This window comes from Mesoplodon densirostris, chromosome 10, assembly GCF_025265405.1.
Source record: "Mesoplodon densirostris isolate mMesDen1 chromosome 10, mMesDen1 primary haplotype, whole genome shotgun sequence".
Lineage (NCBI taxonomy): Eukaryota > Metazoa > Chordata > Mammalia > Artiodactyla > Ziphiidae > Mesoplodon > Mesoplodon densirostris.
This window is the reverse complement of record NC_082670.1, coordinates 42,122,574-42,140,186: the sequence shown is the minus strand read 5'-3', so window position 1 is coordinate 42,140,186 and position 17,613 is coordinate 42,122,574. Positions and strand designations below refer to the sequence as shown.

General features: G+C 35.2%; 1 protein-coding gene across 1 annotated transcript in view; it reads right to left on the bottom strand.

Annotated features, from left to right (window-relative positions):
- Nucleotides 1-2,347: 2,347 nt before the first annotated feature.
- Nucleotides 2,348-17,613, bottom strand: part of TINAG (tubulointerstitial nephritis antigen) — a 95,226-nt gene continuing 79,960 nt past the window's right edge. Inside the window, exons 10-11 of the mRNA XM_060110339.1 lie at nucleotides 17,213-17,258; nucleotides 2,348-2,482 (exon numbers count right to left, since the gene is read on the bottom strand). Coding sequence (XP_059966322.1) covers nucleotides 2,348-2,482; nucleotides 17,213-17,258 — 181 coding nt within the window. The remainder of the gene's footprint in view (nucleotides 2,483-17,212; nucleotides 17,259-17,613) is intronic.

Here is a 17,613-nt window from a genome sequence, read left to right as displayed (position 1 = left end):
TTTCAAATTAAGAGTTTTCTCTAGATATATGCCCAGGATATGATTGCTGGATCATATGATAGCTCTATTTTTAGTCTTTAAGTAGCCTCCATACTGTTTTCCATAGTGGCTGCAAAGGTAGGAAATTTTAAAACAGCAGAATCTGGGCCTACAATCTAGACCCACAAGCCACAGTGTGAAAATTCATTCCAACAATTTTTGTCCATTTACATACTGAATCAACTTAATTCCATTAAGTATTTTTAAAAGCAATGTTAGCCATCTGGCATTTTTATGCATTAGCATTTATTACTTCTTCAGTCTTCAACATCTGAAGAATGCTTTAAAAGTGTAAGGCTTCCCTGGTGGCGCAGTGGTTGAGAGTCCACCTGCCGATTCAGGGGACACGGGTTCATGCCCCGGTCCGGGAAGATCCCGCATGCCGTGGAGTGGCTGGGCCCATGAGCCATGGCCGCCCGGTCTGCGCATCCGGAGCCTGTGCTCCGCAACGGGGGAGGCCACAGCGGTGAGAGATCCGCGTATCGCAAAAAAAAAAAAAAAAAAAAGTGTCTTAATACCTGTAGCAGAGACACTGCTGGTGCCCTCCCCACATCGCCTCACCTGTGCCATTTCAGTGGCCATCAACCTCACATCCAGCTACTGGAACCTGCTTTTCTTTGTCTATGGATTTTCCCTTGACACTGGATCCTGTTTCTTACACGCTTGTGCCAGGTAAGAACAGCCAGGAAATTCATGGCCCCAGAAGCAGACCTCAACCAATAAGCTTCCTTCTTTGGTAGCATTTATCTGAGGGATGATATGGAGAGTCCCTAGTACATAAGAACTAGTTGCCTGATGCTTTGCTTGGTAATGAGCCTTTCATTGTCTGCCTTTGCTGCCCTGAATCACTGCCTTACTCCCTTCTCAGTGTTCCCTTCACCGCCAAAACCCACTAGTATTTTCACTCAAAACCTTGTCTCAGGGAATCCAAACAGATAAACCCAAATTATGTCTCAGTTCTCTAGGGGCACATCAGCCAACCACAGCAAGGTGAATTAGACTCCTGTATAGTTTCTAGGGGAGAAATAAGTGAATAGATGCTTCTTCTGATAAAGCTGCAGTGATTACTGGAGAAAATCATTAAGGAAACACTTCACTTTTCTGTGCTCCATTTTCTCACAATTTCAGCACATTTGGCTTATCTAACCAGGGTACTTTTGGACACAACCCCATTAAAAAAAGCCCTACCCTGGAAATCCAGATAATAGAGGGCCCAGAAACGAAGGCTATGGATATCTCACCATTATCATTATAATCCACCATGCTCACTAACAGATCAGCTTTGCTTCTTCATTTATTAGTTTGCCATTTAAGATGCCAGTGAATTATTAAAAGATTGCATCCTTACCCAACCAGGATGATGATAGTATTTTTGTTTCTCTGACTATAGAGAACTAAAATTAAAATTAGTTTCAAATTAGTGCCAGTCTAGCTTACTTTTCAGCATCTCAAGCAGCAAACTGTGAAATGGTTGTGATAAAAGTGTGTTTATTCTTTCTGATTCATGGCATCAGGTTGCTCTTTGGGGGAGGTAAATGTGTGATCTTTCCAGATACAGTTTTGCAGCTCATTTTAATAGACTTTACACAGAGGGCACTGGCTTCCAAAAATAGGAGTATGTGTGTATATCAGGACGGTACTTGCATCGTCAGCAACAGCCCCTAAGTCTTTCCGTTACTTATCATCTTTCCCACCTCACAAGCCAATACACAGTAGGGTAAAGAGTAGTTCTTTCCTGTAAGAGTGAGTCACCTTTTGAGTTCAGATTGTGAGTTCAGTTTAGACAAATGAAAAGAACCAAAATGTGAGCTTATTGAGGGAAGTAATCTATTTCCATCTCTTTCTGGCAAAACATAAGCAAGGTCTGGATTAAGAAGGCATTATTGGGTTGAAAAAATCATAACAATGGTAAATTGGTGTTTTCGGTACTTTTTGTCAGTTCTTATTGGTCAAAGAGAGAGAAACCAGATCATATCTACAAACAAATGCTGTGAATGTTTAAAACAAGTGCCATCACACTGTTAAATGATCAAAGTCAAAAAGAACATTTTCAGGAGAGGGAAATAAAGACTACCAATGAACTCGAAAGGTACTTGAAGCCACTCTCCATGCTGTGTTAATGTTTTTACATACTCAGTAATATAAAGGAAGCAGGAGCTTAGAGCCTAGGGTGAAACAAGACAGCAAGCACGTTATACTAACAAGGCAAAGAGGCAGAGATTCCACTGTCACAGAGAACTGTCACATTGCTTAATTTCAACTTAAAGGGTGACTTGAATGCCTGGCCTTATGGAAATTTAATGATTTGTTATGGTTCATCTGAACTTGTCAGTTGGCCCCAAGCTGCGATAATCAACTTTTCAATGTCAGACTCATTTACTCCTCGAAGAATCCTGAAATAACCATTCTCTCCCCAGGACTTTCCCCAGGAATTGGCAGCAATCTGAAGAGAAACAAAAATAAAAATTTAAAAAAAACTGAATAATACTTGGATATTTTTAAATCCAACCTGTAAAGTTAAAGGGGACTCCTATGTAGCTTTATATGCTTTTGACTTACTGTGATTATTAAGAACCTATACATTTTGAAAAGAAGACCAAAACAATTATATTATTCATTATATTATATTATCACTATATTATATTATAATATCATTATATTATATATCATTATATTATTCATATTATTCATTAATTACTTTAATATGCATATATACTCATGTTCATGATAACCAGAATTGATGAATTCCCCCAGAGTACAATAATAACATATGAGAGTTTGAAATGCCACATCAGAAGATGATACACATTGCAGTTACAGTGTCTATTATGTGACTGGCCCTGTGCTAAGCACGGGAGGAACCATGATAAAAAATATCCTGTGTTCAGGAAGCTGATGGTCTAATGAAGGATGGTCAATGTAAGGCAAGTACTAAGGTAGAAATATGCACATGGAGAGGCATCTCACTTATCTGAAAGGTTCAGGGAAGTTGTCATAAAGAAGTACCACATGTGATGCATATTAAAGCCTAGGAGTAAATTAACCAGATTTAAAAAATGGAGGAAGGGAGGTTCAGGTAAACAGTAAAAACATAAATATCAAAGCATGAAGCAGCATGAAGCAGAGAAATGAAGCAACAAAATTGTTATCATTAAATCATAAAACAGGTTGGTAGTTTATGAGGCTAGAAGGGGAGGAGAGGAAATCCATACTGAGAAAATAATGGTGAAAGTGATGACAAGTTGTTGAGTTGCTTCCAGCAGGAGTGCAGGTGGACAAATTTATATTTTGATTACATTATTCTGTATGAACTGAGATGGATGAATTTTAAAGGGTAGGAAAAACCCCCCACAGGGATGTAAACATCTCTTTGCAGGAAACCGTACTCAGCACGAAACCCCTTTTCTTGTCACTTTAGCAAAGCTATATTTTAACTAAAATAAAAATAAATAAATAAAATAAATAAATAAATAAATAAATAAATAAATAAATAAAAATAAAAATAAAAGCTATATTTAAACAGTCCACCCCCATGCTCTGCTCATCTCTGACCCAAGCACAGTTTTCAAATCTTTTGATCACACACTACCTTGCCTAATCTGTTGGTTCTTCCCATAGATCAAATAAGTAGAAATGAAGAATAAATAACTAACAGATGATCAGATCTCTTCCTTAGCATCCCTTTCAGTGATCTCCAGAACAAACTGTGTGAACAAGACAGCAACTAAAGAAAGATCACAAGAAGTTGACAAGCCTGCAGGCAGTAGGGGATGGCAAGGACTCTGACCCCCTATCCCAAAGATTAACTGAGATTACTTCCCCTTTTCCCTTTAAAACTTTCATGGCCAAGAAGAATCTTTGGAGTTGGTTTTTGGGGGACACAAGTCCGCCTTCTCCCCAGATTTCTGACTTTCTAATTAAAAGCAATTTTCCCTTCCACCTTTATTTCTGGACTCTCAGTTCTGTTGCATTAATCTATTTGTCTGTTTTTATGCCAGTATCATACTGTTTTCATCACTATAAATTTATAGTATAACTTGAAATCAGGAAATGTGATACTTCTTGCTTTGTTTTTCTTTCAAAGTACTGCTTTGGCTACTTGGGGTCTTTTTTGTTCCCATATAAATTTTAGGATTTTTTTTCAATTTCTGTAAAAAATGCCATTGGAATCTTGATAGGGATTGCATTGAAGATATAGATGTTTTTGGTAGTATTGAAAATTTAACAATATTAATTCTTCCCCTTCATGAACACAGGATACCTTTTCATTTATTTGTGACATTTTTGATATCTTTCATCAATGTCTTATAGTTTTCAGAGTAGAGATCTTTCACCTCCTTGGTTAAGTTTATTCCAAAGTTTTTTTGTTTTTTTTTAATGCTATTATACATGGGATTGTTTGTTTTCTTTATTTCTTTTTCAGATAATCTGTTGCTAGTGTCTAAAAAGGCTACTGATTTTTGTATGTTAGTTTTGTTATCCTGTAATTTTACTGAATTAATTGATTTGATCTAACAACTTTTGGGTGAAGTCTTTAGGATTTTCCAAACAGGTATACCTTGGAGATTTTGCACGTTCAGTTCCAGAACACTGCAATAAAATGAATATTGCAATAAAGTGAGTCACATAAATTTTTTGGTTTCCCAGTGCATATAAAAGTTATGTTTACACTATACTATAGTCTTTTAAGTGTACAATAGCATTACATCTAAAAAATGTGCATACTTTAATTAAGAATACTTTATTGTTAAAAAATGCTAACCATCATCTGATTATTTAGCAAGTTGAAATATTTTTGCTGATAGAAGGTTTAAAATATTGCAAGAATTACCAAAATGTGACACAGAGACCCAAAGTGAGCAAATGCTTTTGGAAAAATTGTGCCAATAGATTGCTCAATATGGTCTATTGCCACAAATTTTCAATTTCTACCAAAAAAAACCACACCAATATTTGTAAAGTGCAATAAAGTAAAGTGCAATGAAACATGGTATGCCTATATAAACTGCAAATAGAGACAGTTTTACTTCTTCCTTTCCAATTCTGATGGTTTTTATTTCTTTTTCTTGCCAGATGGCTCTGGAAAGGACTTCCAGTACTATGTTGAATAGGAGTGGTGAGAATGGGCACCATTGTCTTGTTTCTCATCTTAGAGGAAAAGCTTTCAACTTTCACCATTAAGTATAATGTTATCTGTTGAGGTACATTCCTTCTATACTTGATAAGAGTTTTTATCATTAACAAATGTAGAATTTTGTCAAATGTTTTTTCTGAATCTATTAAAATTACTATATAATTTTTTCTTTCATTCTATTAATGTGATGTTTCACATTGATTGGTTCATGTGTGTTGAACCATCCTTGCATACCAGGTATAAATCACATGTGATCATGGTGAATGATTCTTTTAATGTGCTGCTAAATCAAATTTGCTGGCAATAAAATGCTGTCTTTTTTTTCGGTATGCGGGCCTCTCACTGTTGTGGCCTCTCCTGTTGCGGACCACAGGCTCTGGACGCACAGGCTCAGCGGGGGTCATGGCTCACGGGCCCAGTCGCTCCACGACATGTGGGATCTTCCCGGACTGGGGCACGAATCTGCGTCCGCTACATCAGCAGGCGAACTCTCAACCACTGCGCCACCAGGGAAGCCCTAAAACCTGTCTTAATTACTGTAGATTTATATAGTCTTGAAACCTGGTAGTGTACATCCTCAAACTTTGTTCTTCTTTACTCCGACTATCTTGGGTACTCTAGGTCTTTTGCATTTCCATTTAAAGTTTAGAATCATCTTTTCAGTATAATCCTCTCTTCCCCTCCAAAAAAAAAAAAAATTCTCTGCTGGGACATAGATTAGGATGTTACTAAATTAATAGATCAATTTGGGAAAATTAATCTAGAGACTTCCAGGTAATCAATATGGTATAATTCTCCTTTTAGCTAGGTCTTCTTTAATTTCTCATAACACTAAAAATCTTACACATTTTTCATTGACATATTCCCTAGGTTTTTATTTCTTTATTCTTTTATTTATTTTTGGCTGCATTGGGTCTTCGTTGCTTTTCACGGGCTTTTCTCTAGTTGTGTCATGTGGGGGCTACTCTTCCTTGTGGTGCACGGGCTTCTCATTGTGGTGGCTCCTCTTGTTGTGGAGCATGGGCTTTAGGTATACGGGCTTCAGTAGTTTGGGCATGTGGGCTCAGTAGTTGTGGCTCATGGGCTCTAGAGTGCAGGCTCAGTAGTTGTGGTGCACGGACTTAGTTGCTTCACAGCATGTGGAATCTTCCCAGACCAGGGCTCGAACCCGTGTCCCCTGCATTGGCAGGTGGATTCTCAAGCACTGCACCACCAGGGAAGTACTTCCCTAGGTTTTTAACTAGTTACATCATTTTTTGTGTGTATTAGGACTTTAATTGGGCACAAAGATAATTTTCTTCACAACGGCTACATTAATAAAAGGCTTTAAGCTGAAATTAGTCATTAAACCTAAGTCACTTGTATTTTCAAAAAACCAAGAAACAAATATAGACCAAAAATAATTATTTTCTCTTCAAAATATTTATAAAACTGGAAAACTATCATACATAGAAAATTCTAATACTTCAAAGTAAAGCTATGTTTTCCCTGGAAACTTGCTAAATTTTTCCTCAAAGATGTAGCAGGAGTGGAGTATAGCAGAAACTGGACAGAGGACAGTTGCAGCTTATGCCCCTAACTAGATATTTCCTATATTTTATCTAAGCCATCCAATTTTTGGTACTGTGCTTCAGCAGCCCTAGCAAACTGATACAATTTTGTATTCCCTAGCGTTCGTTTTTGATGTTGCCTACTAAATATCCCAGTAAGGGTTCATATAACTCTTTAAAAAGCCAGACCATGACCTAGAGACTCTGTTCAGCTTATCTTCTCCCAGCTTATCTCCTCCTCTCTATTAAATTAAACCTTCATTTAATAGAGACAGCATTTCACTTTCCTTTCAGAAATAATTCTGTAATTTGTTCTCAGTTTTTCGAAAATAAAAAATATATTGTTGAGGGACTTCCCTGGCAGTCCAGTGGTTAAGACTCCACACTTCCACTGCAGGGGGAATGGGTTCGATTCTTGGTCAGGCAACTAAGATCCCATGTGCTGCACAGTGCAGCCAAAAAAAAAAAAAAACCTCTGGGAACTAAAAGAGCTAAGCAAAGTCCCAAAAGGCAAGAGGGAGAGGTAATATGAAAGAGAGGTTGAGAGACATAGAGGATAATACGAGAAGGACAATAATCTATTTAATAGAAAGGTCCCAAAGTAAAGGAAGTAAAGATGTTATATTCAACTATAATAACTGAGACCTTTACAGTAGTCACCAATACTGTGAATCCTCAGAATTAGAACACAAGAAGCCCAAATTCTTACACAAAATTTAACACTACAGATACTACAGCAATATAATCAGAATTATTTTGGTAATGTCAGGGCTACTTTCAGATCAGAAATTTCCTGGAGAGTAATATTTCTCTCTCCTGGAATTTTAATTTCTGTAAGAAAAGACAGCAAGGTGTTTCTCTCACTGCTATAGATATAAGTAGAAATAATTATGAACTAGATGCAATACATGTAAGAAAAGACAGTAAGTTCATTATGAACTACAGTAATTATGACCCTTAGTAAAATGACACATCCCATCCAAAGAATTTCACACAAATAAAAGAGTCTAAAATATATCCTAATTTTCAGGTACTGGCAATCAAATCTGGTATTTTAGGATCCAATATGAATTATAAAATACTTTCACCAGTAAGGGTTGGATTAAAGAAATTTTCTTTTTAGCACTTCACTCTGATTCTCCCTTGTCTCTTCCAAAACTATGATTTTTTTAATGTTTATTTATTTATTTATTTATTTATTATTAGTCATCCATTTTACACACATCAGTGTGTACATGTCAGTCCCAATCTTCCAATTCATCACACCCCCACACCCACCCCACACTGCTTTCCCCCCTTGGTGTCCACATGTTTGTTCTCTACATCTGTGTCTCAATTTCTGCTATTCAAACCACTTCATCTGTACCATTTTCTATGTTCCATATATACGTGTTAATATACGATATTTATTTTTCTCTTTCTGACTTACTTCACTCTGTATGACAGTCTCTAGATACCTCCACATCTCTACAAATGACCCAGTTTTGTTCCTTTTTAAGGCAGAGTAATATTCCATTGTATATATGTACCACATCTTCTTTATCCATTCATCTGTAGATGAGCATTTAGGTTGCTTCCATGACCTGGCTATTGTAAATAGTGCTACAATGAACATTGGGGTATATGTGTCTTTTTGAACTATGGTTTTCTCTGGGTGCTGGGTCATATGGTAATTCTATATTTAGTTTTTTAAGAAACCTCCATACTGTTCTCCATAGTGGCTGTATCAATTTACATTCACACCAACAGTGCAAGAGGGTTCCCTTTTCTCCACACCCTATCCAGCATTTGTTGTTTGTAGATTTTCTGATGATGCCCTTTCCAACTGGTGTGAGGTGATACCTCATAGTAATTTTGATTTGCATTTCTCTAATAATTAATGATATTGAGCAGCTTTTCATGTGCTTCTTGGCCATCTGAATGTCTTTTTTGGAGAAATGTCTATTTAGCTCTTCTGCCCATTTTTGGATTGGGCTGTTTGTTTTTTTAATATTGAGGTGCATGTGCTGTTTATATATTTTGGATATTAATCCTTTGTCCATTGATTCATTTGCAAATATTTTCTCACATTCTGAGGGTTGTCTTTTCATCTTCTTTATGGTTTCCTTTGCTGTGCAAAATCTTTGAAGTTTCATTAGGTCCCATTTGTTTGTTTCTGTTTTTATTTCCATTACCCTAGGAGGTGGATCAAAAATATCTTGCTGTGATTTATGTCAAAGAGTGTTCTTCTTATGTTTTCTGCTAAGAGTTTTACAGTGCCTGGTCTTAAATTTAGATCTTTAATCCATTTTCATTTTATTTTTGTATGTCATGTTAGGGAGTGTTCTAATTTCATTCTTTCACATGTAGCTGTCCAGTTTTCCCAGCACCACTTAGTGAAGAGACTGTCTTTTCTCCATTGTATATCCTTGCCTCCTTTGTCATAGATTAGTTGACCATAGATGTGTGGGTTTATCTCTGGGTTTTCTATCCTGTTCCATTGATCTATATTTCTGTTTTTGGGCCAGTACCATATTGTGTTGATTACTGTGGCTTTGTACTATAGGCTGAAGTCAGGCGGTCTGATTCTTCCAGCTCTGTTTCTTTCCCTCAAGACTGCTTTGGCTATTCGGGGTCTTTTGTGTCTCCAATTTTAAGATTTTTTGTTCTAGTTCTTTAAAAAATGCCACTAGTAATTTGATAAGGATTGCGTGTAATCTGTAGATTGCTTTGGATAGTAGAGTCATTTTCACAATATTGGTTCTTCCAACCCAAGAACATGGTATATCTCTCCATCTGTTGGTATCATCTTTAATTTTTTTCATCAGTGTCTTATACTTTTCTGCATACAGGTCATATTTCTCCCTAGGTAAGTCTATTCCTAGGTATTTTATTCTTTCTGTTGCAATGGTACATGAGAGTATTTCCTTAATTTCTCTTTCAGAGTTTTCATCATTAATATATAGGATTGCAAGAGATTTCTGTGCATTAATTTTGTATCCTGCAACTTTACCAAATTCATTTTAATCACAGTTTCTGTTTCATTACTCGTGATGGGTCTGTTCATATTTTCTATTTCTTCCTGGTTCAGTCTTGGAAGGTTATAGCTTTCTAAGAATTTGTCCATTTCTTCCAGGTTTTCCATTTTATTGGCATAGAGTTGCTTGTAATAGTCTCTTAGGATGCTTTGTATTACTTTGGTGTCTGTTGTAACTTCTCCTTTTTCATTTCTAATTTTATTGATTTAGGTCCTCTCCCTCTTTTTCTTGATGAGTATGCCTAATAATGGTTTATCAATTTTGTTTATCTTCTCAGAGAACCAGCTTTTAGTTTTTTGATCTTTGCTATTGTTTTCTTTGTTTCTATTTCATTTGTTTCTGCTCTGATCTTTATGCTTTCTTTCCTTCTGGTAACTTTGGCTTTTGTTTGTTCTTCTTTCTCTAGTTCCTTTAAGTGTAATGTTAGATTGTTTATTTGAGATTTTTCTTCTTTTTTGAGGTAGGCTTGTATAGCTATAAACTTCCCTCTCAGAACTGCTTTTGCTGCATCCCATAGGTTTTGGATTGCTGTGTTTTTATTATCATTTACCTCTAGGTATTTTTTGATTTCCTCTTTGATTTCTTCAGTGATCTCTTGGCTATTTAGTAACGTATTGTTTAGTCTCCATGTGTTTGAGTTTTTTATGTTTTTTTTCCCTGTAATTGATTTCTAATCTCATAGCATTGTTGTCAGAAAAGATGCTTTATATGATTTCAGTTGTCTGCAATTTATTGAGGCTTGACTTGTGACACAAGATGTGATCTATCCTGGAGAATGTTCTGTGTGCACTTGAGAAGAAAGTGTACCTGCTGTTTTTGGATAGAATGTCCTATAAATATCAATTAAATCCATCTGGTCTATTGTGTCATTTAAAGCTTGTGTTTCCTTATTAATTTTCTGTTTGGATGATCTGTCCATTGGTGTAAGTTAGGTGTTAAAATCCCCCACTATTATTATGTTTTGTCAATTTCCTCTTTCAGAGCTGTTAGCAGTTGCCTTATGTATTGAGGTGCTCCTATGTTGGGTGCATATATATTTATAATTTTTATATCTTCTTCTTGGATTGATCCCTTGATCATTATGTAGTGCCCTTCTTTGTCTCTTCTAATAGTCTTTATTTTAAAGTCTATTTTGTCTGACATGAGAATTGCTACTCCAGCTTTCTTTTGATTTCCATTTGCATGGAATATAATTTTCCATCCTCTCACCTTCAGTCTGTATGTGTCCCTAGGTCTGAAGTGGGCCTCTTGTAGACAGCATATATATGGGTCTTGTTTTTGTATCCATTCAGCGAGTCTGTGTCTTTTGGTTGGAGAATTTAATCCATTTACATTTAAGGTAATTATCCATATGTATGTTCCTATTACCATTTTCTTAACTGTTTTGGGTTTGTTTTTGTAGGTCCTTTTCTTCTCTTGTGTTTCCCACTTAGAGAAGTTCCATTAGAATTTGTTGTAGAGCTGGTTTGGTGGTGCTGAATTCTCTTAGCTTTTGCTTGTCTATAAAGCTTTGATTTCTCCATCAAATCTGAATGTGATCCTTGCCGGGTAGAGTAATCTTGGTTGTAGTTTCTTCCCTTTCATCACTTGAAATATATCATACCACTCCCTTCTGGCTTGTAGAGTTTCTGTTGAGAAGTCAGCTGTTAACCTTATGGGAGTTTCCTTGTATGTTATTTGTCATTTTTCCCTTGTTGCTTTCAATAATTTTTCTTTGTCTTTAATTTTTGCCATTTTGATTACTATGTGTCTCAGCATGTTTCTTCTTGGGTTTATCCTGTATGGGACTCTCTGTGCTTCCTGGACTTGGTTGGTTATTTCTTTTCCCATGTTAGGGAAGTTTTTGACTATAATTTCTTCAAATATTTTCTCAGGTCCTTTCTCTCTCTCTTCTCCTTCTGGGACCCCTGTAATGAGAATATTGTTACATTTAATGTTGTCCCAGAGGTCTCTTAGGTTGTCTTCATCTCTTTTCATTCTTTTTCTTTATTCTGTTCCGCAGCAGTTAATTCTACCATTCTGTCTTCCAGGTCACTTATCCATTCTTCTGCCTCAGTTATTCTGCTATTGATTCCTTCTAGTGTATTTTTTGTTTCAGTTATTGTATTGTTCATCTCTGTTTGTTTGTTCTTTAATTCTTCTAGGTCTTTGTTAAATATTCCTTGCATCTTCTCGATCTTTGCCTCCATTATTTTTCTGAAGTCCTGGATCATCTTCCTTATCATTATTCTGAATTCTTTTTCTGGAAGATTTCCTATCTCCATTTCATGTAGTTGTTTTTCTTGGGTTTTATCTTGTTCCTTCATTTGGTACATAGCTCTCTGCCTTTACATCATTTCTATCTTTATGTGAATGTGGTTTTTGTTCCACAGGCTGCAGGATTGTAGTTCTTCTTGCTTCTGCTGTCTGCCCTCTGGTGGATGAGGCTATCTAAGAGGCTTGTGGAAGTTTCCTGATGGGAGGTACTGGTCTAGTTACATCATTTTAGGTCATGTTTATTTTTAATTTCCCATTGTTTCTTGTTACCATATAGAACTATAATTTGTTTTTTATATTTTTCTAATATCAAGAAAGCTGGTTAAATATGCTTACTGTTTCTAATAGTTTATTTCTATATATTTTTTGATTTTCCATATTCATAATCATGTCATCTGCAAATAACATCAGTTATATCTCTTTCCTTACCCCCTTTTATTTTTTGTTTGTTTGTTTGTTTTACTGCACTAGGTGGAACCTTCAGTAAAATTTTGGTAAAAATGTTGACAATGAATGTTTTATTTTTCAGTGATAAGGGAAAAACATTCAGTATTTTACCATTAGTTATGATGTTAGCTATAGGGTTTTTGTGGATAAGGTTTATAAGGTGAAGGAAGTTAGGTTCTATTCCTAATTTGCTAAGGTTTTAGATCATAAATAACTTCTTTGGTCCCCAGAATTCTAAAATCACCCCAAATTTCTCCTCCCTGGTGTAGTTTCCCCATATAATCCTTTCCATTTGAGTGTGGGAAGGATCTGAGAATATAATGGGATATCACTTGTGTGATTAGGTCAAAAAGTTGAGCAGATTTTGAAGATGTGATTCAAATTCCCAATCAACTGACTGTGAGTTAATTAAAAGGGAGATTATTCTGCCTAAGCTAATCATGTGAGCCCTGTAGAAGAGAGTCTAGAAATCAGAAATTATTTTGTCCTAATGATCTTGAAGTTACTGTGTTTTGAAAGGATTTATGAGAGTACCTATGAGGGGGCAGGTGGCAAAAAAAACTGTTATTATTGCATCTTCTGTACCAATTAAGATAATCATGTTTATTTTTCCACCTTTAGTCTGGCATGTGGTGAACTATATTCATTGCTTTTACATGTAAAACCAACTTTGCACTCCTGTGATGAACCTCACTTGATCATAATATATTGTCCTTTTAATATATTTTACAGATGTGATATTTTGTGTACAATTTTGTGTTCATAAGACATATTGCCCAGTAGTTTTCCTTTCTTGTGTTGTCCGTGTCAAGTTTTGGTATTGGTGTTATGCTGGTTCATGAAGTGTTTTGGGAACTGTTTTTTTTCTTTATTTCCTGAAAGATATTGACATAAAATTGATTTCATTTGTACTTTAAATGTTTGGAAGAATTTACCAGTGAAGCAATTAGAGGCTGGTGTTTTCTATAATAGTTTATTTTTAATACAAAATCAAATAGTATTATAACTAGACTTTCTATTTTCACCTTGTGTGAGTTTGGATGCTTTGCTTTCCAAGGAGTTTATTCATTTCATCTATATTTTCAAATATACTGGCATAATGCTTGCATAGCATCTTATATTACCTACTTAATATCTATTGAAACTGAAGAAAGTCCTCTTTTTTCATTTCTATGTTAATTTTTTTTTCTCTCTTGGTTTCTATATGAGTCTTCCTAGGAATTTAATCTTTTCAAAGAATCAAATCTTGCCCTCTTGATATTCTCTATTGTATGTCCACTTTTTTTCATTGATTTCTGCCCTTCTCCTTTTCATTCCCTTCATTCTATTTTTTGGAGGTTTGAATTCTTTATCTAGCTTACTGGATTACTACTTTCAACTTTTCCTTTCTTAATATATGCATTGATTTTAACCTTTCTTTTTTTCAAATACATGCATCTTCTATTATATTAAGTACTGCTTTAGCTAAGTAACACAAGTTTTGATATAGCATACTCTGTAAAATTTCAATCCTTTCAGTTTTTTGAACTTACCTTATGACCCAGCATATGGTCAACTTTGGCAACTATTCCATATGCACTAAAAGAATGTATATTCATTAATAGTTGTATCTAGTATTCTATGAATTTTAATTACATAAAGCTAGCTAATAGTTTTTTTTAATGTTTTATATCTTTACCTATATTTTAGCTTCTTACTCTATGAAATAATAAGTGGGATGTGTTGAAATATACAACCAAATTGTGAATTCATCTTTCTCTTTTCTTCTGTAACTTTTGCTTTATATTTTTGATGCTATGTTATCTTAGCTTTTGTTTGAATGAAAATGTTTCTGATTTGCCTTCCTTGAAGAAAGTTGCTGCTGGATATAAAATTCTAGTTTCTCCTACTTAGAGTTTATTGAGCTTCCGAATTTAGGTTGATTTCTTTCTATTTTGGAAAACTTTTTGTCGTCAGTTCTTCAAATATTGGTTCTGCTTCATTCTCTCTCTCATCCTTCTGAGAATACAGTTACATGTATGTTAAAACATTTGATTGTGTCCCACCCATCTCTTCCCCGTATTCTGGATTTTTCATTATATTTTCCTCTGTGTACTGCAAGTTGGATATATTTTATTGCATTTATTTAAGATATCTAATTCTGCCTGCTATTTAACCCATACATTGAGTTCTTAATTTCAGACATTGCACTCACACTTACAATAATTATTTTCTTTTTGTATATTGAAATCATTTGTTGAAATTCTCTATCTTTTCATTCATATTTTTAAAAAATTCCAATTGTTATTACATCTATTGCTTCTATTGATAGTTTTTTCTCTTGGTTATTGGTCACATTTTTCTGCTACACATCTCAAAATGTTTAAATGCATGCTGGATACTTTTCCATAATAATTACAGTTGTCCCTTGGTATCGGTGGGGGATTGGTTCCAGGGGACCCCTCTCTCCCTGCACCAAAATCCACGGATGCTCAAGTCTGCCAACTAAAAACTGACACCTGACATCTGCCTCTACAAGGATAAAGTCATTAGCCACTTCAGTCTCTGAGCTTCAACACACCTGAAAGGAGCTCAGGGTGGAGATCAGGAATGAGGCACCCTGTGCTCTGGGAAAAACTGGCAGAACAGGCCTTCAGATAATTAGATATTTTCAGAGGAAGATTTTTTGTGTGTGTGTGTGTGGTACGCGGGCCTCTCACTGTTGTGGCCTCTCCCGTTGTGGAGCACAGGCTCAAGACGCTCAGGTTCAGTGGCCATGGCTCATGGGCTTAGCCGCTCTGCAACATGTGGGATCTTCCCGGACTGGGGCACGAACCCATGTCCCCTGCATTGGCAGGCGGACTCGCAACCACTGCACCACCAGGGAAGCCCCAGAGGAAGATTTTATGATCCCAAATTCTTGCATCTTCTCATATCTAGAAAAGCACGAAAATCCTGAACAGAGACATCTGCTCCTTGTGACTAGCAGTAGCCTTCATGAAACTAGCAGCAAGCTTCTGCAAAATGTGTGCTTGATTACATGTATTCCCCCATCACCAAAATCATATATATACAGACCTCTTCCCTATCTCTTCTGAGCAGTTCTTCAGAGTTATCTGAGATGCTGTCTCCTGAGCTACAGTCCCTATTTTGCCCCAAATAAAACTTAACTCACATTGTGCAATTTTTTTAGTTGACAAGTCCCTTATATAAAATGGCATAATATTTGAATATAACCTACACACATCCTCTCATATGCTTTAAACCATCTCTGGGGTACTTATAATACCTAATGCAATGTAAATGTTATGTAAATAGTTGTAATGCAATGTAAGTGGTATGTAAATAGTTGCCTGTGTACAGCAAATACAAGTTTTGCTTTTTGGAAGTTTCTGGAATTTTAAAAATATTTTTGAACCACAGTTGGTTGAATCTGTGGATGCGGAACCCTCAGATATGGAGGGCAGACTACATAAACATTGACACTGAGATTATTTTCTAAAGACGGTTAGCCTTTTCTTCTCCTAGAGCGATACGGTAAGGGAATAATCCCCTCAATTTAGTAAAAAGCTGAGTAGGATCAGGGCTAGAGAAAAGTTTTGGTTAAACTTAATTGCACCTGGTTTCAAATATTTCAGGGCTGTACCTACCATGTGTGTGTTTCAGGCTCTTTTCAGGTTTCTCCTACCCTGGGTTTCACAATGCTGTAAATGATTTCACTCTGCCGTCCACCCACCCTTAACTACTCACATTATTCTGCATTCAGAAATATTCCAGGAAGTTCAAATAATATATTCTCTTTCACATATCATAAATGTTAACTATTGAACACTAATTTTATTGACTATCTCAAGCTATTTTAATAAGGAAAATGATATTTAAGAAAGCTCAGTTCAAATACAAAGAAACATCATTCTACTCAAAAACATAACACCTCCACATGTCAACAAGACAAATACGAGTGGTGACCACATACTTGGGTGATTGATTTTTGTGAGTGCCTTGTGGAGAAACCTAATTAACAAGAGTCAGTTGAGTGAGCACATGCCCTAAAATTTAGTGTTTTATAAGTTATAATATGCCCTCTAATGCATACATTCAAGTTCAAATTCTATGATGAATATCATTACCTAAACTTTATTTCTGGGGGAAAAAAGGTATATAATATAAGGACCTGGGATAATTTTCTTTATTGTAATCAACTGAATATTTGAGGTAATATATTCCAATCTTCTTCAAACTTTCTTACATATAACTTTCTATTATTTTTTAGACTATATATTAGTTTTTTCTCAGTAAAAAATCATGTGTATGTTATAGTTGGCAAAAACAAAACTATATATATATATATATATATATATATATATATATATATATATATATATATATATATATATATATATATATGTAGATTTGATACTAACATTACAAAAGCATCACCCATAGCAAAAATAATGTAAGAATACAAAGTTGATTGACACATATGAGAGAACTCTAATCATTTCTTTAATTTTAATATAGGTGATAATAGAACAAAAGTTATTCTGTTGATTCTCATTTTGAAAAATAATACTGACTCATCTGTTATAATTTGAAATAAGAGGAGTTGAAAAATGTTACTATAATATAAATGATTATAATGGATTTTCTGTTGGAGAAAATACCAGTATTACAAATGATATTACAGTGACTTAGGATATGACTAAATAATACAAAGCTGGGAATACAGACACAGATGATTCTAAAATACTCACTTCACAGTAGAAATTTAATTGGAAAGCATTACATACCCAAAATTTTTCTTTCCGCCCCTTTGCTCCTCTCAGTGTGCCCCATCTAAAAATAACAATAAAAAATATTGATATGGTTAAAAATGTTTGAGTTACATCTTGATAAAATTCAAATTATTATCAGAATTACACCTTTTCTTTTCTCTTTGTCTCACTGTGTTTTATTATGGAACTGTCATCATTGCCTACAGAAATGTGCATGTATCATTTTCTTTTTAACCAAAACTTCATCAGAATATACTCATCTATGTCCAAATGGTTTGAAATCAAACTCTGACCAAAGGATATAAGTAGGGCAGCTGGGATGTAGGGGTTTTAAAGTACTTAAAGGTGCCTCCCCTCTTCGTATCTCACCTTCTGAAACTCTGCTAAAAATCTCCAAGACTACTGGTAAAAATCAT